The 22,696-nt window shown below is 43.7% G+C and overlaps 1 protein-coding gene across 1 annotated transcript in view; it reads right to left on the bottom strand.

Moving 5' to 3' along the window:
- The window catches only part of EML3 (EMAP like 3), a gene marked incomplete in the record, with an annotated part of 106,343 nt that overhangs the window by 24,151 nt on the left and 59,496 nt on the right, over positions 1-22,696 (bottom strand). The window contains 8 exon segments of the mRNA XM_056527536.1: positions 584-709; positions 934-1,085; positions 4,227-4,365; positions 4,460-4,594; positions 9,653-9,748; positions 12,593-12,694; positions 17,145-17,214; positions 21,252-21,401. Of these exon segments, the coding sequence (XP_056383511.1) occupies positions 584-709; positions 934-1,085; positions 4,227-4,365; positions 4,460-4,594; positions 9,653-9,748; positions 12,593-12,694; positions 17,145-17,214; positions 21,252-21,401 (970 nt within the window).

The following is a 22,696-nucleotide window of genomic DNA, read 5'->3' as shown; positions in this document are numbered from 1 at the left end:
CTGCTTTCTGATGACTCACGTCCCGGGAGCTGTGCAGTTCCAATGGGGATATTCTCCCATCATGCACAGCTCCCGGGACGTGACATCATCATTGAGCAGTTAGACAGAAAACTTTAGAAGCTAATAACTATTGGAAGGATTAAGATTTTTTAATAGAAGTAATTTACAAATCTGTTTAACTTTCCGGAGCCAGTTGATATATATATATATAAAAAAGGTTTTGCCTGGAATACCCCTTTAATGTTCCAAGCACTTTTATCTGTGTTCTATAGGATTAAAATTCCTATGACACTTTGGCAGCTTTATGTATTGGGGGGAGATTTATCAAAATCTGTTCAGAGGAAAAGTTGCTAAGTTGCCCATAGCAACCAATCAGATCGCTTCTTTCATTTTCAGAGGCCTTTTCAAAAGTGAAAGTAGTGATCCGATTGGTTGCTATGGGCAACTCAGCAACTTTTCCTCTGAACAGGTTTTGATAAGTCTCCCCCAATGTATGCATTTGGTCTTGTGGCTCATGTGGTCTCTGAATTTTCTTTATGGAATTAGCCTGCAGTATATACACAAATGTTTAAGTTAAACAAACCTGTATAACAGGCGTAAATCCATGTTCCAAAGACCCCTTTAGAAGGGCGTTCTTCGTTGTTCCAACCAGCAGCTCTCCTTCCAAGCCCTCAGCGATGGAACGTACGGCACCATACTGTTCGGGAATCTGAATAAAGCAGAGTAGAAACGTGAAGGAGCAAAGCGTTGGACCCATGTTTCCCAACCAGGGTGCCTCCAGCTGTTGCAAAACTACAACTCCCAGCATGCCCGGACAGCCAAAGGCTGTCCGGGCATGCTGGGAGTTGTAGTTTTGCAACAGCTGGAGGCACCCTGGTTGGGAAACACTGCGATGGACGCTTAGTTTCCCATCCATCTTGCATCATTGCTTACCTCATACTCCTTGAGTTGGCTCAGCGTCTCGCTCCATAATACCAAGCGCCTGTCCTTTCCTCCAGAACTGAGCACACAACCTCCTCGTAGAGAGGTCATTGCCGATACGCTTCCATCATGTGCGCGTGTGTGACGTGATATCTGATACGTATCTGGGGGGTAAGAGAAACGTTGCGATCAGTAATAGGATGTATAGAATAGAAACAGACTAATGTGAATTCGGTTAGAAGAAACAGACATGGTCGCACATCTACAATCTTGTATAATGATCTCATTGCTTCTCAGCATAATATCAAAAACTAACAGGTTGTTAGTATACATTTTTGATCAAAAAGTACCAAGCCCACTCGCCACGTCAAGGCCACCTATTTAGAGTGGGTCCATAACGTCCCTAGCATAAAATGGCGTAGTACTGGGCGGCGACCACCACCGCCGCGACACCAATGCCCACGGGGGGGGGAACGACCCACTGGCAGAGCGGCCCCAATGCCACTCAAACCAGTCTATTGGTCGCGCCCCCCCCGCAGACACGGCACCACACCAGTGTGAACAAGGTGCTACAGCTCACTTACCATGCTCTCCCAGTCAGACTGGGAGGCTGCCAGGAAAGAAATGACCCATGTGTAGCTAACTACTACTTATATAGGGTTGGGCTGAGGGGGTGGGGAAGAGTGCAGACAACATGTTCAAACAAAAAAAAAAAATATGTATACTAACAACCTGTTAGTTTTTGATATTATGCCGAGAAGCAATCAGATCATTATACAAGATTGTAGATGAGCACCATGTCTGTTTTTCTACCCGAATTCATAAACAGACTAATGTTGTAAAGTTATGCATCTGGGTACTAATAACCTGCATGCGTCGTATGTCTTAGGGGGGATTAAACTGGCAGAGTCACTGGTAGAGAAGGATCTGGGTGTACTTGTAGATCACAGACTACAGAATAGCACAATGTCAGGCTGCTGCTTCCAAAGCCAGCAGGATATTGTCATGTATCAAAAGAGGCATGGACTCAAGGGACAGGGACATAATACTCCCCCTTTATAAAGCATTGGTACGGCCTCACCTGGAATATGCTGTTCAGTTTTGGTCACCTGTCCATAAAAGGGACACTGCGGAGTTGGAAAGGGTGCAGAGACGCGCGACTAAACTAATATGGGGAATGGAACATCTTAGCTATGAGGAGCGATTAAATGAGTTACAATTGTTTAGTCTTGAGAAGAGACGTTTAAGGGGGGATATGATAAACGTATATAAGTATATTAATGGCCCATACAAAAAATATGGAGAAAAACTGTTCCAGGTTAAACCCCCCCCAAAGGACGAGGGGGCACTCCCTCCGTCTGGAGAAGAAAAAGTTTAGTCTCAAGGGGCGACACACCTTCTTTACCGTGAGGACTGTGAATTTATGGAACGGTCTACCTCAGGAACTGGTCACAGCAGGAAAAATTTACAGCTTTTAAACAGGATTAGATACATTTATGGAACAAAATAACATTAATGCTTTTGAAGAAATATAAAATCTCATCCCTTCCCCAATATCGCGCCACACCCCTACCCCTTAATTCCCTGGTTGAACTTGATGGACATATGTCTTTTTTCGACCGTACTAACTATGTAACTATGTTGACCACTAGTCTGAGGAAGATCGGAAGGGCTGAAACGTTGGCAATATTTGATCTGATTCCAAACGATACTTCATATTCTGACCAATCAATTCTACTAATCCACCTGGTGATGTCAATCAAGCAAAATGCACAAAAAACTATTGAAGAAAATAGGAAATTGTACATGTTGTGGGAAAATATTGTGCAATATATATATATATATATATATATATTTATTATTTATTTTCAGTTGATAATAAACTAAAAATGTACAATTGTGGCATTTATTGACTGAATAAAAATTCTAAAACGTAAAACGTAAATGTTCTGAGGAATCCACATAAGTCGAGCCAAATGTCCTTCATACGAAGGACATAACAACCAGGCTATAGGTCACACAGTAGGAGGAATTTGCTAAAACTATGTAATTCTTAGAAAGAGAAAATGTAGACAGACAGTATTTAATTAAAGGGGTACTCCGGTGGAAATTTTTTTTTTTTTTTTTTTAAATCAACTGGTGCCAGAAAGTTAAACAGATTTGTAAATTACTTCTATTAAATAATCTTAATCCTTTCAGTACTTATTAGCTGCTGAATACTACAGAAATTCTTTTCTTTTTTTCATTTCTTTTCTGTCTGTCCACAGTACTCACTGCTGACACCTCTGTCCATTTTTAGGAACTGTTCAGAGCAGCATATGTTTGCTATGGGGATTTGCTCCTGACATGGACAGAGGTGTCAGCAGAGAGCACTGTGGTCAGACAGAAAATAACTACAAAAAGAAAAGAACTTCCTCTCTAGTATACAGCTGCTAATAAGTACTGGAAGTATTAAGATTTTTTTTAATAGAAGTCATTTACAAATCTGTTTAACTTTCTGACACCAGGTGATTTATAAAAAAAAAAAAAAAAGTTTTCCACCGGCGTACCACTTTAAATGCTCCAGATGTATCGCAGTGGCTCAGGCTGTTTAAAGGAGTACTCCGGCTATAATGAAAGTTTATTTTGGTGGCAACCTGAGTATATAAGATAAATAAAAAATTTGTCCGGAGTACTTCCTTTAATAAATCTGGCACACCAGGGTACTGTCTGGTCCAATTTTACACAGTCTAGTCTAGGCTTATATCAACTACTAGTTTGTTTACTTTCCATCAGAATCGTACCAACATTTTAGCATATAAAAAAAAAAAAATAATAAATAATATAATGTGAGGTAAGAATTTTTTTTGTCTCAAATTACTTCAGAATTCTGGTGTGTTTGCAATAGTAAATCTGCCCCCAGTGTTTATTGGGGCTCAGAAATAGGGTTTTTGGCCCTACACACACCATACAAAAATAATTTAAAAAAAACACCGTGCAGCAAGTATGGCCTTTTTGGGAGCATTTTTATACAAAAAAACATCATATTGGTTTCCAGCCTAATAGCTAAAGGGGATATCCAGGATTAGTAAAACAGAGCTGATTTCTTCAAAAAAACAGCACCACACCTGTCCTTAGGTTGTGTGTGGTATTGCAACTTGGCTAAAATTATTTCCATGAAACAGAGCTGCAATACCACACACAACCTGGCGACAGCTGTGGTGCTGTTTTTTTTTTTTTTCTAATCCTGAATAACCCCTTTAAAAACCCTAAAATCATTTAGATAAAGTATATTATAAACATGTCATTTTCACGTTATTTCTCACCTTTTGCACCTTTGCCCAACGTCCGTGTATCTGCTGCACTTCTTGCCCAGGTTAATATCTGTCCCTCCGAGTCTCCAGTAAGGACGTCCCCAGTTCGGTCGAAGAGTACGCACTGCACATAGCGAGGCTTTTTATATTTCTACAAGGGGCAGGAAACAAAATATTCACTGTAATGAGTGGAGCAGAGACAATTCAGTTTTTTCAATGATATTTCGTCAAAAGCAGAAACTTACCCCAAAAATGCCCTGTTTCTTAGTAAGTGAAGCGCCACTCCAGCTCCAGAAGTGTATGTGTGACTTGCCTACGGTGACAATATAAGAGCTGTCCACGGGGTTGAAAGCGACACAGAGAACAGGCTCATTTGTGCACTACGAAATAAAAACAGTAAAAACCAGCATAAGTATCACAAAGTACACCAAAACCTAGGTTTCCCAGTGCATAGAATGGGACAAGAAATAATAGATAATATAAAGAAATGGATAATGAAAATATAAAGAACTAAATTGGAAAAAATGAAGGGTTAAAGTGTATTAGTCATTATAAAAAAAAATGTGTCCTAGAGAAGTGCACGCTTACCGTATTTTTCGCCCTATAGGACGCACCGGCATATTAGACGCACCCAATTTTAAAGGTGCAAAATCTAGAAAAAAAAGATTCTGCACCCAACAGTGATCTTCAACCTGCGGACCTCCAGATGTCGCAAAACTACAACTCCCAGCATGCCCGGACAGCCGTTGGCTGTCCGGGCATGCTGGGAGTTGTAGTTTTGCAACATCTGGAGGTCCGCAGGTTGAAGACCACTGGATAGGAGGTAATACTCACGTGTCCCCGCCGCTCCGGACCCGTCACCGCTGCCCTGGATGTCGCTCCATCGCTGTCGCGGCGTCCCCGGGATGTCCCCGACGCTCCGGACGTCTTCTTCCCCGGGATCCACACTCTCCGTCGCCGTCATCACCACGTCGCTGTCATCAAGTCGCTACGCATGCCGCTCCTATTGGATGACGGGACGGCGTGCGCGATGATGTGATGCCATCGAAGGAGAGCGCCGCCATGCAGGGGATCCCGTCACGGATCAGACACTGAGGAGGCAGGTAAGGTCCCTCCCGGTGTTCTGTAAGCTGTTCGGGACACCGCGATTTCACCGCGGCGGTCCCGAACAGCCGGGTTAGTGTCACTTCCCCTTCAGACGCGGCAGTCAGCTTTGATCGCCGCATCTGAAGGGTTAATACAGGGCATCACCGCGATCGGTGATGTCCTGTATTAGCCGCCGGTCCCGGCCGTTGATGGCCACAGGGACCGACCCGATAGGTGTGTATTCGCCGTATAAGACGCACCAACTTTCCCCCCCCCAGTTTTGGGGAAGAAAAAGTGCGTCTTATACGGCAAAAAATATGGTAGCTATGTCACGGTCTTAAACTGTACGTATACGGATTCTACTGATCAGTCAAAACCTGAACACTCAGGCCAGGTTCACACTGTGGATCTCCAGATGACGTTTGTGCCGCATATCCTGCGAGCAGCGCTAGGACCGCGCTAACTGCATTGCCATCTGCATAGATAGCAATGCATTTCTGAGCAGATCTTTTGGCGGATCTGCTCAAAAAAATCCATTGCCGTCTATGGGGCCGGCAATGCAGTCCGCATGGTCCTGGTGCCGCCCATGGGGTCTCTGGCGGAAATTCCATCCGGAGCCTCCGCAGTGTGAACCCGGCCTCTGACTCCGATTGATATAAACCATTGACGTCTCTAGAACAGGTCAAAAGTTATTTTAATGACAGGGAAACTTTAAAAGTTAACTTTCCTATACAGAATTCTTCTGTGCAGTTGCTGATCCGACTTGATAACCGATCTGACTTCTGGTGCCTATAGATTTATTGGGGTTAATTTATCATTAGTCGCACATTTTGGTGCAAATGGGTTAAAAAGTCATAGAAAAAGTATCAAAGAAACCACAAAACTAGTGCCATATTTATCACATGCTGTGCAAGCGATTAATACATTTGGTGCATTTACACATTGCCACCACACAAATTATAGGTGTAGAAAAATCTTTCACATACACCACGTGATAATTTCCCCCCATGTACAGAATGTTTGAGCTATGACCAAATGTGAGAGTTTGCCTGCTGTCTTTTAAAGGGTACCTCTCATCAAAAAAACTTTTGATATATTATAGATTAATGTATGCAGAATAACTTTACAATTGCATGTTATTAAAAAATATGCTTCTTTCTATTTAATTTTCCACATTGAAGAAATGACCACTAGGGGTCTCCCTACCAGTCCTGGCAGCAAGCATTTCAGACTCATGCTGGAGTCCTAAACACTACGAGCTGCCAGTCTGCTTTGTTCACAAAGGAGAACACTCAGAGCTGCCAGCCTGCTTTGTTCACAGCCTGTTTGGCTGTGAACAAAGCAGGCTGGCAGCTCTGAGTGTTTAGGGCTCCAGCATGAGTCAGAAATGCTTGCTGACAGGACTGATCGGGAAAAATACAATAGAAAGAAGCATATTTTTCATTAACATGCTAATGGCAAGTTATTCAACATTCATTAATCTAAAATATATCAAAAGTTTATTTGATGAGAGTTATCTTTTAAAGCATTGTTAGGGCCGGTTCACACTATGTTTGTAGTGTACGGGTGCCGGATGCGGTTATGGAGCAAAAACCGGCCGCTCCCGTACCCCAGCCGGATCCGTCCAGAACTCCATTCATTCCAAAGAGCCTAACAGAGTCAAATGCTGAATCCATTCGGCTCATTTTTGCCCCGTATACGGATGTAGGCTAGACGACTAGAAGAATGAACAAACCAATGATCACAAAAAAACACAGACCGACTGAAAAAAAAAAAGGAAAGAGAAAGAAGAGGGGAAAAAAGTGAAGGGGGTTATGGCCAAGGAAAAAACTATGACCAGGATTGTCACGGATGAAGCTGTGAACATGTCCTGGCACAAGGCAGAACCCTAAGTTGCCTTAAAGGGGTACTCCAGTGGCAAACTTATTATTATTATTATTTTTTTTTTTAAATCAACTGGTGCCAGAAAGTTAAACAGATTTGTAAATTACTTCTATTAAAAAATCTTAATCCTTCCAGTACTTATTAGCTGCTGAATACTACAGAGGAAATTCTTTTCTTTTTATAACACAGAGCTCTCTGCTGACATCACGAGCACAGTGCTCTCTGCTGACATCTCTGTCCATTTTAAGAGTAGGAGAAAATCCCCATAGCAAACATAGGCTGCTCTGGACAGTTCCTAATATGGACAGAGATGTCAGCAGAGAGCACTGTGCTTGTGATGTCAGCAGAGAGCACTGTGTTCCGAAAAGAAAATAATTTCCTCTTTAGTATACAGCAGCTCATAAGTACTGGAAGGATTAAGATTTTTTTTAAATAGAAGTCATTTACAAATCTGTTTAACATTCTGGCACCAGTCGATTAAAAAAAAAAAAAAAAGTTTTCCACCGGAGTACCCCTTTAAAGGAAAACTATCCTGCAGGACAACTTATCCCATGTTCAAAGGATAGGGAATAAGTGTTTGATCACGGGGGAGTCCGACCCCTGAGACTACCCAAGATCTCCTGCATGGCACCTCAGGAATGGAGCATGTCGACCCCCTCATGAAGCGGCGCCCGACACGCCCCCTCCATGTAACTCTATGGGAGAGCCGGAGATACCTGAACGCCTCTCCCATAGAGATACATTTAGGGGACGTGTGCATGCGGGGGTTGACACGCTCATTCCTGGGGAGAACTGGAGTGCCTTTCAGGAGATCTCAGGTAGTCCCAGTGGTCGGACTTCCCTGTGATCAGGACCACTGGGACTGTATTCCCTATCTATTGGACAGGATAAGTTATCCTTCATGATAGTTCTCCTTTTTAAAACACGAGAATCCCTATACACCCAACTTTTATTGCCAAGATAATCTGAGGACTATTGCACTTTATTCCTTTGTAAACCACAAGAAAATGATACAGTGATCCCTCAACTTACAATGGCCTCAACATACAATAGTTTCAACATACAATGGTCTTTTCTGGACCATTGTAACTTGAAACCAGAGTCAACATACAATGCTATGGAATCTGCGAAATGTGTCAATGGCTGGAAGAACCGACCAATTAGAATGGACATTTCACTGGTAAAACCCCTGTATTCCTAAAGTGTATGCACTGACTGGTGTCTGGTAGCGCCCCCTACAGCACAGGGAGGTATTACATGTACTCTACTACTCTTTACCTGTATTACTGAAGTATATGCACTGACTGGTGTCTGGTAGCGCCCCCTACAGTACAGGGAGTTATTACATGTTCTGTACTCTTTACCTGTATTATTGAAGTGCATGCACTGATTGGTGTCTGGTAGCGCCCCCTACAGTACAGGGAGGTATTACATGTTCTGTACTCTTTACCTGTATTATTGAAGTGTATGCACTGACTGGTGTCTGGTAGCGCCCCCTACAGTACAGGGAGGTATTACATGTTCTGTACTCTTTACCTGTATTACTGAAGTATATGCACTGACTGGTGTCTGGTAGCGCCCCCTACAGTACAGGGAGGTATTACATGTTCTGTACTCTACCTGTATTATTGAAGTGCATGCACTGACTGGTGTCTGGTAGCGCCCCCTACAGTATAGGGAGGTATTACATGTTCTGTACTCTTTACCTGTATTACTGAAGTGCATGCACTGACTGATGTCTGGTAGCGCCCCCTACAGTACAGGGAGGTATTACATGTTCTGTACTCTTTACCTGTCCCATGGTTAGCTGCTCCTTTGGACACCAGGTGAGGGCGGCTCCATGTTACCTTTTTTTTTTTTTTAGGACATTGTGTGTTCTGTACAGGAGCCTAAAGAAGCTTCTTTCCTCTACATAGACCAGTGTTTCCAAAAGAAGGTGCCTCCAGCTGTTGCAAAACTACAACTCTCAGCATGCCCGGACAGCCGAAGGCTGTCCGGGCATGCTGGGAGTTGTAGTTTTGCAACAGCTGGAGGCACCCTGGTTGGGAAATACTGAAATAGACAGTTATTTACAGCTCCGAGCAGATCTTTCTTACTTTTATATGTAAGGATTTGCTTTTATCTATATTAATTGTCTCCTTATTTTTGTTTAATCCTCACTTTTTCCTATTTTTGGATGACATTTTGGGGGCTTCAGAACCAATTACCAGGTTTCCATAGAGTTATGGTCTCAACATACAATGGTTTCAACATACAATGGACGTCCTGAAACCAATTAATATTGTAACATGAGGGACCACTGTATAAGTAATGCAGGGACTACTATCAGCTCAAAATGCCAGAAAGTATTGTTACCCAATGACTAGCCAGCTGAAGTTATCGTGGTAGACTTGGAATGAGAGCAAACTGCAGATAAATCTAGAAGAAAAGGTTTAGAAGTTTACTGTTCCCCAATTCTATCAGCAGACCTTTGTTTCTGCAATCTTGTTTCCTTTCACTGTGTCCCAGATTGATAGCACGTGGTCATTGCTGTCATCAATAACTCCAAGGTATAGGCCACAGTCCTGAGAAAAGATTAGACATATAGGATAATGGGTCATATATAGTAAAGTAAATAACACAAAAGCAACAATAAGGAATTCTCAGACACCTCCCATTCCATGTCCTTCACGTGCAAAGAGTACGGAAGATAATTTCTGCCCTATCTATGGGACCGGTAGTGCAGTAACATAGTATATGAGTCCATAAAATAGTCAGCTGCAGAGTTATACGACTCCCCTGACTCACACTGCCCATGTGCAGACTTTCCAGTATATCCCTATGAGATGCAGCTTTAAACTAGGTTTCCCACAAACCTAGTTTGACAAAAGAAACCAATCACATAGGACAGACTGAAGCTCCATCTTTTTGGATATACTGAGACTCTGTAGAGTAAATCAGGGGACAGAAGTTCTGCCTGATCTTCTGCATTGTCAGTCCCAGCTAAGCAGCATTTCGTTCTTTTTTCTTGACACACCAGAGACACTGCTAAGGCCACCACTGGCTTAGGCAGGTCACTGCTGTAGGGATTGATTGGCTGAGCAGGTACTGCCTGCATGAAATACTGCTCAGCTGGGACCGGGCACCATTGGGATGGGAGCTGTGGGAGATCAAGACGGCGAAAAGTAATCAAAATGGCAGACAACTCATAATTGGCACATGAACTAAAAAAAGGTATACATATGGCATACACAAGAGATATCCCATTTTTCTGTAATAATAGCCTATGCTGCAATATCTAAACAAAAATACATACATTTTTAGAGTACTTCTTTAAAGAGGCCTTGTGGTTACTCATAACAAAGCTTAGGGTGTCCGGATCACATATGTTTTCACTGAATGTTAATGATCTCCCCGCCTCCTTAACCCCTTAACGACGCAGGGCATAAATGTACGTCCTAGTGATGTGGTACTTAACGCACCAGGACGTACATTTACATCCTGAGCATAACCGCGGGCATCATGCGCGGCAGGTCCCGGCTGTGGATCGCAGCCAGGGACCCGCCGGTAATGGCGGACACCCGCGATCCCGCGGATGTCCGCCATTAACCCCTCAGATGCCGTGATCAATACAGATCACGGCATCTGCAGCATCGCGGTCACTTAACAGGATGATCGGATCGCCCGCAGCGCTGCCGCGGCGATCCGATCATCCTGCACTGCAGACGGAGGTCCCCTCACCTGCCTCCACTGTCTTCTGGGAGTCTTCTGCTCTGATCTGCCTTCCCGCAGACCAGAGCAGAAGATGACCGATAACCCTGATCAGTGCTGTGTCCTATGCATAGCACTGAACAGGATTAGCAATCGAATGGTTGCTATATATAGTCCCCTATGGGGACTATAAGAGTGTAAAAATAAAAGTTAAAAAAGTAAAAGTAAAAAAATGTGAAAACCCCCCTCCCCCAATAAAAACGTAAATTGTCCCATTTTCCCTATTTTACCCCCAAAAAGTGTAAAAAAAATAATTTTATATACATATTTGGTATCGCCGCGTGCGTAAATATCCGAACTATTAAAATAAAATGTAAATGATCCCGTATGGTGAACGGCGTGAACGTAAGAAAAAAAATAAGTCCAAATAGCTGCTTTTTTTATAACATTTTATTCCAAAAAAATTAATAAAAAATGTAATAAAAGTTTTGTATAAGCAAATATGGTATTAATAAAAAGTACAGGTAACGGCGCAAAAAATGAGCCCTCATACCGCCGCTTATACGGAAAAATGAAAAAGTTATAGGTCTTCAAACGTACTAATTTGGTTAAAAAGTTTGCGATTTTTTTTTAAGCGCAACAGTAATAGAAAAGTGTATAATCATGAGTATCATTTTAATCGTATTGACCCAGAGAATAAAAAACACGTGATTTTTACTGTAAATTGTACGGCGTGAAAACAAAACCTTCCAAAATTTGCAAAATTGCGGTTTTCTTTTTAATTTCCCCACACAAATAGTATTTTTTTGGTTGCGCCATACATTTTATGGTAAAGTGAGTGATGGCATTACAATGGACAACTGGTCGCGCAAAAAACAAGCCCTCATACTAGTCTGTGGATGAAAATATAAAAGAGTTATGATTTTTTGAAGGGGAGGAGGAAAAAACGAAAGCGTAAAAATAAAATTGTCTGAGTCCTTAAGGTCCAAACGGGCTGAGTCCTTAAGGGGTTAAAGGGGTACTCCACTGGAATTTTTTTTTAAATCAACTGGTGCCAGAAAGTTAAACAAATTTGTAAATTACTTCTATTTAAAAATCTTAATCCTTCCAATACCTATCAGCTGCTGTATACTACAGAAGAAGTTATTTTATTTTTTAATTTAGTTTCTGTCTGACCACAGTGCTCTCTGCTGACACCTCTGTCCATGTCAGGAACTGTCCAGAGCAGGAGAGGTTTCCTATGGGGATTTGCTCCTGCTCTGGACAGTTCCTGACATGGACAGAGGTGTCAGCAGAGAGCACTGTGGTCAGACAGAAAAGAAATTCTAAAAAGAAAAGAACTTCCTGTGGAGCATACAGCAGCTGATAAGTACTGGAAGGATGAAGATTTTTAAATAGAAGTAATTTACAAATCTGTTTAACTTTCTGGCACCACTTCATTTAAAAAAAAAAGTTTTCCAGCGGAGTACCCCTTTAAAGTCACTTTTACATGGTCATGGTCTGGTCAGTAATCTGCCTCAGTATTTGTAAGCCAAAACCAAGAGAGATAGATAGACAGAAAGTTGCATGGAAAGATTTGCACCTCTGAAGTGTTTTGGGCTAACTCCTTGCTTTAGCTCAAAATACTGCCCGAAATATAGCCATATAATTGTTGCCCTATTCAGAGAACAGAAATTGGTAATGTTTTAATAGAAAGAATGAAAAATATGAAGACTTGCCTGACTGGAGAAGGCAAGACAACCCACACCTCTTTCAAAGAAGCCCAAACCAATCTGATGTAATATCTGAAGAGATGACGAATCCCATATGAACACCATGGGCTGCAAAGAGAAAAGGATATACAGGTTATAAATATTAAAAATTATTATTATCTGGATAGCAAATGGAAAAAATAATGTATGCACCATTTCCCAATTTATATCACACCTATGTAAAAAAAAAAAAAAAAAAGTAGAGATGAGAGAATGGCAAAGTAGGCAGCTGCCTATGGCACCAGGAAGAAGGGTCTTACCCATCCCTTCATTAAAAGAAAGTGGAAAACTATTTATATTAAATCAACTGATGCTAAAAAGTTAAACAGATTTGTAAATGACTTCTACTAAAAAATTTTAAAGGGTACCTCTCATCAAATAAACTTTTGATATATTTTAGATTAATGAATGTTGAATAACTTTCCAATAGCATGTTAATGAAAAATATGCTTCTTTCTATTGTATTTTTCCCGATCAGTCCTGTCAGCAAACATTTCTGACTCATGCTGGAGTCCTAAACACTCAGAGCTGCCAGCCTGCTTTGTTCACAGCCAAACAGGCTGTGAACAAAGCAGGCTGGCAGCTCTGAGTGTTCTCCTTTGTGAACAAAGCAGACTGGCAGCTCGTAGTGTTTAGGACTCCAGCATGAGTCTGAAATGCTTGCTGCCAGGACTGGTAGGGAGACCCCTAGTGGTCATTTCTTCAAAGTGGAAAATTAAATAGAAAGAAGCATATTTTTCAATAACATGCAATTGTAACGTTATTCTGCATACATTAATCTATAATATATCAAAAGTTTTTTTGATGAGAGGTACCCTTTAATCCTTCCAGTACCTAGCAGCTGCTGTATACTACAGAGAAAGTTCTTTTCCTTTTGAATTTCTTTTTTATCTGACCACTGTGCTCTCTGCTGATACCTCTGTCCATGTCAGGAACTGTCCAGAGCAGGAGCAAATCCCCATAGCAAACCTATCCTGCTCTGGACAGTTCCTGACATGGACAGAGGTGTCAGCAAAGAGCACTGTGGACAAGACAAAAAAGAAATTCAAAAAGAAAAGAACTTCCTCTGTAGTAAACAGCAGCTGATAAGTACTGGAAGGATTAAGAATTGCTAATAGAAGTACCGTATATACTCGAGTATAAGCCGACCCGAGTATAAGCCGAGACCCCTAATTTCAACCCAAAATCCCAGGAAAAGTTATTGACTCGAGTATAAGCCTAGGGTGGGAAATACCTCATCCCCCCCTGTCATCATCCAGACCCGTCATTAACATCCTCATCATCCCCTTGTCATCATCCCACACATCCCCCCTTCATCATCCCCTTGTCATCATCCCACACATCCCCTTATCATCCCACACATCCCCCCTTCATCATCCCCTTGTCATCATCCCACACATCCCCCCTTCATCATCCCCTTGTCATCATCCCACACATCCCCTTATCCCACACATCCCCCCTTCATCATCCCCTTGTCATCATCCCACACATCCCCTTATCCCACACATCCCCCCTTCATCATCCCCTTGTCATCATCCCACACATCCCCCCTTCATCATCCCCTTGTCATCATCCCACACATCCCCTTATCATCCCCTTGTAATCATCCCACACCCCCCCCTTCATCATCCCCACCCCCCTTCATCATCCCCACACCCCCCCCCCCCCCTTCATCATCCTCTTCTCATCATTCGCCCTCAGTGGTCTTCAACCTGCGGACCTCCAGAGGTTTCAAAACTACAACTCCCAGCAAGCCCGGGCAGCCATCGTCTGTCCGGGCTTGCTGGGAGTTGTAGTTTTGAAACCTCCGGAGGTCCGCAGGTTGAAGACCACTGCGGCCTTCAACCTGCGGACCTCCAGAGGTTTCAAAACTACAACTCCCAGCAAGCCCGGGCAGCCATCGGCTGTCCGGGCTTGCTGGGAGTTGTAGTTTTGAAACCTCCGGAGGTCCGCAGGTTGAAGACCACTGCGGCCTTCAACATCATCCAGCCCCCTCTCACCCCCTTTAGTTCTGAGTACTCACCTCCGCTCGGCGCTGGTCCGGTCCTGCAGGGCTGTCCGGTAAGGAGGTGGTCCGGTGAGGAGGTGGTCCGGGCTGCTATCTTCACCGGGGGCGCCTCTTCTCCGCGCTTCCGGCCCGGAATAGAGCCGTTGCCTTAACAACGACGTATCTGCGTCGTTGTCAAGGCAACGTGACTATTCTGAGGCCGGGCCCGAAGCGCTTAGAAGAGGCCTCCCCGGTGAAGATAGCAGCCCGGACCACCTCCTCACCGGACCACCTCCTTACCGGACAGCCCTGCAGGACCGGACCAGCGCCGAGCGGAGGTGAGTACTCAGAACTAAAGGGGGTGAGAGGGGGCTGGATGATGTTGAAGGCCGCAGTGGTCTTCAACCTGCGGACCTCCGGAGGTTTCAAAACTACAACTCCCAGCAAGCCCGGACAGCCGATGGCTGCCCGGGCTTGCTGGGAGTTGTAGTTTTGAAACCTCTGGAGGTCCGCAGGTTGAAGACCACTGCGGGTGGGGGAGTTCACTCGAGTATAAGCCGAGGGGGGTGTTTTCAGCACGAAAAATCGTGCTGAAAAACTCGGCCTATACTCGAGTATATACGGTAATTTACAAATCTGTTTACATTTCTGACACCTATTTAACTAAATTGTTTTCTACCAGAGTAACCCTTGGAGTACTACATATGTTTTGATTATGGTGAAGGAAATGGAGCGTATGAATAGAAGTAATTTACAAATCTGGCACCAGTTGATTTAAAAAAAAAAAGTTTTCCACCAGAGTACCCCTTTAAACAAATGACTGCCCATCTGAGTGCCATTATGATAGACTTCAGGCGCAAGGGGTGGTGGGGCTCAATATGAACCCCCTCCATTGGGCACCAGGATGTCCTTGACAGCACCTCTGATTTATCAACAGTTACTTTTGGTGGTGACTGCAGGGGAAATGTGGTATTAAATGGCGCCTTTTCAAATGTATAATATATGGCCGTGCCCAGTCCTCCAGGGGCCTTTAATCATATTGACTTATATATAGGTAACTACGGCAATTGACTACTAGCCGAACAGTCCTCGCCTAAGAGAGTGATTTGACTAAGGCTGGGGCTATGTGGCAACTTGGATCACACAACAACATACTGCATCTAATCCGTGCGTCACCTGACTGTTACAGTTGTGGGAAGTCTTCAGCAGGATTCGGATCTCGGGTGACTTGTCATGTTGCGGTCACGTTACGTCACAAGTCACACTGTGACCACATTGACTATGATTAAATGCAATGTCGCAATGCAACATTTTGTGTGAACAAAGTCGCCATCTAGCTGTGGCCTTATAGTGAAGAGAAGGTGAGGGGAAAATTTCAACGTATTATTTTTGCAATTTCAAGATGTTATTCTTCATGTGCTACAATACAAGTATCCCAAAATTGTCTTGTACTTTACTAATGAAAGTTTTTTTTCAAGTTTTTAAAGAGTATCTCTCATTAAAGACATCTGTAGCGGTACAAACACTTATCCCCTATCCTCAATATAGGGGATAAGTGTTTGATCGCGGGGGTCCGAACGCTGGGGCCCCCGGCGATCTCCTGTACGGGGCCGCGGCTCTCCCGTGCAGGGACGCCTCCTCCATACATCTCTATGGGAGAGGCGGGGAGGCAGCATTCATGCCTCCCCGCATCCCCCATAGAACTGTATGGGGACAGGGAGGAGACGGGGCGTCACCGTCGACCTCTAGGTCGACGCTACGTCACCATGGGCGCTAATGGCGGCGCCCCGTTAGGGAGATCGAGGGGGGTCCCAGCGGTCGAATAGGGGATAAGTGTAATTCCGCTGCAGTTGTCCTTTAACTGGATACATTTTATAATCCTCCCAGTTCACTGCCCCATCATGATAAACCACCCCCGGCCTTTATTTTTATTATTTTTTAGTTTTCTACCTTGATATTGCTCTATATTTTCTTCTCAGTTTCAGTCAGATTCACAGACTGGGAAGGGGCGTTCCCCAGCAGGTGTGACATCATCTGAAGCCATACAGGGGAGAACTTCCTCACTCTGCTACACACAGCCCAGAGCAGTTCAGTGTGAGATAAGCTATGATTGGATGAGGCTGCCCATACCCACCCCCCTTAGCACTCCAGACTGCATTTCCTGATTTTGGACTTCTGCCAGGCCAGCAGGAGTCCAAAGTCTGTGCAAGAGATGGGGGGGAAATGTGATCTGGACAAGTAGGGAGACACCTAGTGGCAGCTTTTTTAAACACAAATTAAACATAGAAAACTTCCTTTTTTTTTAAACAAAGTATATTAGAAATATTTTTTATTTACCATAAGAAGTGCAATAGCAAAAATTAGTTTTAATGAGAGTGCCCATTTAAGCTCAATAAATGATAACACAGGAACAGAGGAAAGCGATATATATTGTGTGGGCACTCCATCACAATGATCTATGGATACCCACTGTCTATAAGTGGAGTATGTGCTGTGATCTGTGATGTCTAGAAATGAATGCATGCTTCTCACCTTACCATCCTTGTCCACTCCAGCTGTCTGTCCAGACGCCACTCTTACTCCATCAGGGTGGACGGCCAGACTATGTGAGCAAAGAATATGTGAAAGGTTATGCACATTCCTTATTATCACAAGAAGAAGGTCAAATGGGTTGTCTGCTTTGGACAGTCTCCTGTTGTTACAAGGATCCCCCAAAATATAAAATGATCATTGGATCTCCCAGTGATCAGCGGTTATCTGTGGTGGGGCGGGTACATGGCGATTTTAGACACAACATGGGTCATGCAGCAAAAGATAGCTAAGTTGATATCCCTGAACCATGATGAATTATTGAATTATTACATATGAATGTAAGTGAATAGGATCACACTATCACACGCCCCCTCCCATAGACTTGCATTGAGGGGGCGTGGCCGTGACATCACAAGCGGGGCATGACCGTGACATCACGAGCCTCTGGCGCTGCACCCGACGCTCTAAACAAATGCCTGGTGCAGCAGGGAGATCGCTGGGGGATAGGTTTGCTATGGGGATTTTCTCCTGCTCTGGACAGTTCCTGACATGGACAGAGGTGTCAGCAGAGAGCACTGTGGTCAGACTGGAAAGAAATTCAAAAAAGAAAAGAACTTCCTCTGTAGTATACAGCAGCTGATAAGTACTGGAAGGATTAAGATTTTGAAATAGAAGTAATTTACAAATCTGCTTAACTTTCAGGCCCCAGTGGATTTAAAAAAAAAAAAATTCCACCCCTTTAACCCCTTTAGGACACATGACGTACTGGAACGTCATGTGTCCACTCCCGATCTATAACGCGGGGCCACGGCGTGGCCCCGCGTCATAGCGGTTCGGGCCCGGCCTCTAACAACGGCCGGGACCCGTGGCTAATAGCGCGCGGCATTGATCGCTGTGCCGCGCGCTATTAACCCTTTAGACGCGGCGTTCAAAGTTGAACGCCGCGTCTAAAGTGAAACCGAAAGCATGCCGGCTAGCTCAGTGGGCTGTTCGGGATAGCCGCGGTGAAATCGCGGCATCCCGAACAGCTGACAGGACAGCGGGAGGGCCCCTACCTGCCTCCTCGCTGTCCGATCGCCGAATGACAGCTCAGTGCCTGAGATCCAGGCATGAGCAGTCATGCGGCAGAATCATCGATCACTGGTTTCTTATGAGAAACCAGTGATCAATGTAAAAGATCAGTGTGTGCAGTGTTATAGGTCCCTATGGGACCTATAACACTGCAAAAAAAAAGTGCAAAAAAAAAGTGAATAAACATCATTTAACCCCTTCCCTATTAAAAGTTTGAATCACCCCCCTTTTCCCATAAAAGAAAAAACAGTGTAAATAAAAATAAAAATAAACATAAATGGTATCGCCGCGTGCGGAAATGTCCGAATTATAAAAATATATCGTTAATTAAACCGCACGGTCAATGGCGTGCGCGCAAAAAAATTCCAAAGTCCAAAATAGTGCATTTTTGGTCACTTTTTATATCATGAAAAAATGAATAAAAAGCGATCAATAAGTCCTATCAATGCAAAAATGGTACAGTTAAAAACTTCAGATCACGGCGCAAAAAATGAGCCCTCATACCGCCCCATACACGGAAAAATAAAAAAGTTATAGGGGTCAGAAGATGACAATTTTAAACGTATACATTTTTCTGCATGAAGTTATGATTTTTTCCAGAAGTACGACAAATTCAAACCTGTATAAGTAGGGTATCATTTTAATCATATGGACCTACAGAATAAAGGTAAGGTGTCATTTTTACCGAAAAATGTACTACGTAGAAACGGAAGCCCCCAAAAGTTACAAAATGGCGTTTTTTTTTTAAATTTTGTCTCACAATGATTTTTTTTCCCGTTTCACCGTAGATTTTTGGGCACAATGACTGACGTCATTACAAAGTAGAATTGGTGGTGCAAAAAATAAGCCATAATATGGATTTTTAGGTGCAAAATTGAAAGAGTTATGATTTTTTAAAGGCAAGGAGCAAAAAACGAAAATGCAAAAATGGAAAAAACCCCGGTCCTTAAGGGGTTAAGGAGATACTCCCATCAGAAGGACGAGCAGGGTAAAGCATGCAGTAGCGCTCTTCACTCCCCGGCATGCAGTGATCTCCGCTTCTTTATAATGGGGCTGCAGGAGGGAAATAGTAACGATCCATGGAGTGAAGGTTGCTATGGCTTGCCCAGACTTCTGATTGGTGGAGGTCTTAGCACAGACTCTGACCGATCATAAATTTTGACATTTCAATTTTTTTCTATTTGAAAGGGACACATTAAACTGAGTTTCGTATTCCTATTTCCCTGACCCTATGTGTGTCATGTTTTCCTCATTAAAGGGGAACTCCGGTGGAAATTTTTTTTTTAAAATCAACTGGTGCAAGAAAATTAAACAGATTAGTAAATCACTTCTATTTAAAAATCTTAACCCTTCTAGTACTTATCAGCTGCTGTATGCTACAGATATACTACAGAGAAATTTGTGAATTTCTTTTCTGTCTGACCACAGTGCTCTCTGCTGACACCTCTGTCCATGTCAGGAACTGTCCAGAGCAGGAGAGGTTTTCTATGTGGATATGATTCTAATCTGGACAGTTCCTGACACGGACAGAGGTGTCAGCAGAGAGCACTGTTGTCAGACACGAAAGAAATTCACAAATTTCTCTGTTTTATACAGCAGCTAATATGTACTGGAAGGATTAAGATTTTTTAATAGAAATAATTTACAAATCTGTTTAACTTTCAGGCACTAGTTGATTTGAAAACATTTATTTTCTTCTTGTTTCCACCAGAGTTCCCCTTTAAGTACCATAGGGTTGTCAGCACTCGTAGGTATTGGTGCGCGAGGATATAGAACATGAAAATAAGCAAAAGGTCCCATAAATCACCAAATTCTACTGTAAATATTAATTATTGGGGTTTTACATGAAAAATGTTGTACAATACACATTTGGGCAAGCACCTTGCCTTACTCAGGTGTATAGTCAGCTTACTGGGTAGCTGATGACGTTGTTTGCCGAAACACGTACTATACAACCTTCTACATATGAAACTAGGGATGTGCCGATACCAATACTAGTATCGGTGTAGGGGCCGATATTATCCATTTGCATGGTATCGGGGACTCGTTTAATGTCCCCGATACCATGTCCCATACCTGCTGCCGCTCCACTGCCCCGTTCTCCCATCCTCATCATAGTGTTCCATGGAGGAGCATGTGACACACACGTCAATCCACCTCCACTACTGCGCCCAGCGTAACGCTACGGAGGAAGGAGAGTGACCTATATGTCACATGCTCCTACCTTGGAACCGCCATGATGCGGACGGGAGAGCGGGGCAGTGGAGTGGCAGCACCAGAGGACAGCCGCAGGTGAGCTGTCTGAAAGGAAGGGGCTGCTAGTAATGTCTACAGGGGGACCTGCTGTCTACTGGGAGGGGCTGCTGCTGTCTAAATGGGGGGGGGCACTGCTGTCTAAAGGGAGGGGCCCTGCTGCTGTCTAAACAGGGGGGCTGCTGCTGTTTAAATGGGGGCCCGCTGTCTAAAGGGGGGCTGTGGTCTACAGGGGGGCTGCTACCAATGTCTACAGGGGGGGGCCTGCAGTCTACAGGGGGGCTGCTGTCTACAAGGGGGGCTGCTACTAATGACTGCAAGGGGATACAACCTAATATTAAAGACAATCTTATAGCAGAGTCACCTGCACTAACTTGAATTTATAGGTAGACAGTGCAGGTGCCGGTTTCTACAGCTGCTCACCATGTGGTCATCGGTCTCAGCACCAATGCAAATTCCCTGTTCTGCCCAATGGAGAAGAGAGAAATCTTGGCTCATACTACAGCAGACGCCTCCATTGTACACAACAAGGACCCACATATCATACAGTGAGCAGCGCCAGAAAATGGGTCACCCTGGGGTCAGATTCCCTTTAAAATATAAGTACTCGTACTTTGTATCGGCGAGTACCAGAATTAAAGTATCGCTACTCGTACTCTGTCTTAGAAGAATGGTAGCGGGACATCCCTATATGAAACCCCAATAAACAACATTTATAGCAGAAAATTCTATATTCTCTTTATAGGTGTTATGCCCACCTTCTGAACTCTTTATCTGACTTACCAGCGAACGCAGTCTGTGTGCCGTAAAAAGTGGCGCTGGGTTCCGCGGTTTACATCGCAGATGACTATGACACATGCAGTGAAGTAGACAACTTCTCCGGACTGCAGCATACGCAGGTTACATCGTGAATCGCGGCCACGGCAGCCATAACTACGGGTGTGGAAAGGGTTAAGGAAATCCCCTTGTTCATATTCAGTATATATTTTACCATATTATCATTTCAAAGGCTGCATGCCCCCCATACTGATCCCTTAATGAAAATGGAATCTACAAGCTTAGACTTCCCGATTCAGTGATGGAGTGCAACTGCACCTTTTGGTGGCCCTACAGCTGCAGTCCAGACCAATACATTGCATAAAGCTCAATAATAGAAAGCTCAATAAACGAAAACCATGAACACAGACAAGTACCTCATTATCTTGTTAAATGTGATAATCCTCCCAGTTCACTGTCCCATCATGATAATCCACCCCCTGCCTTTATTTTTATTATTTTTTAGTTTTCTACATTGATATTTCTCTGTATTTTCTGCTCAGTCAGATTCACAGACTGGGAAGGTGCGTTCTCCAGCAGGTGTGACATCATATGAAGCCATACAGGAGAGAACTTCCTCCCTCACTCTGCTACACACAGCCTCGAGCAGTTCAGTGTCAGATGAGCTATGATTGGCTAAGGCTGCGCACACACCCCTCACCACTTCAAACTGCATTTCCCGATTTTGGACTGCTGCCAGGCCAGCAGGAGTCCAAAGTCTGTGCAAGAGATGGGGGGGGGGGGGGGAATATGTGCACTGGACAAGTAGAGAGACACCTAGTGGCAGCTTTTTTTAAACACAAATAAAACATAGAAAAACTTTTTTTTTTTTTTTAAACAAAGCACATTAGAAAGATTTTTTATTAAAGAATACCTGTCACCAAAAAAAAAACTTTATATTTTGTTAATCAAAGTATTAGAAACAACTTTCTTATAACATGTGATTAACAAAAATGTATATCTTGAGATATATATATATATTTTTTTTTTTACTTTTAAAAACTGACCACTAGGGGTCTCTTTACATGTCCCGGCTAATAGATTTCAGACTCATGCTGGCCTGGCAGCAGGAGTCCGAACTCTCAGTGCAACCGGAACACTGAAGAGCACAGGGCAGCTCCCTGCCTGTCAACCAGACAGGCGGGAGAGGCGCTGTGCACGGCAGACAGGCTGCTGTGCCTGCCCGCCATAACATGATAACAAAGGCCGAGGACACATCCACCCCCATTGTGTACAAGCAGGACTGCACATCGCAGCGCACCCTCGCTACCCCCTTAACCCCACCTGAGTACAAACATGACAGCAGATCACAGCGCATCCCACCACCCCTGTGAGTACAAGCCGGACTGCGGCGCCTGACTCCACAGCAGTATATGTACTTACAGTGTCTTGCCCATGTAAACTGAACTCCA

Source organism: Hyla sarda, chromosome 6 (genome assembly GCF_029499605.1).
Source record: "Hyla sarda isolate aHylSar1 chromosome 6, aHylSar1.hap1, whole genome shotgun sequence".
NCBI classification, from domain to species: Eukaryota; Metazoa; Chordata; class Amphibia; order Anura; family Hylidae; genus Hyla; species Hyla sarda.
The sequence above is the reverse complement of the archived record's forward strand: the minus strand, read 5'-3'. Positions and strand labels throughout refer to the sequence as shown.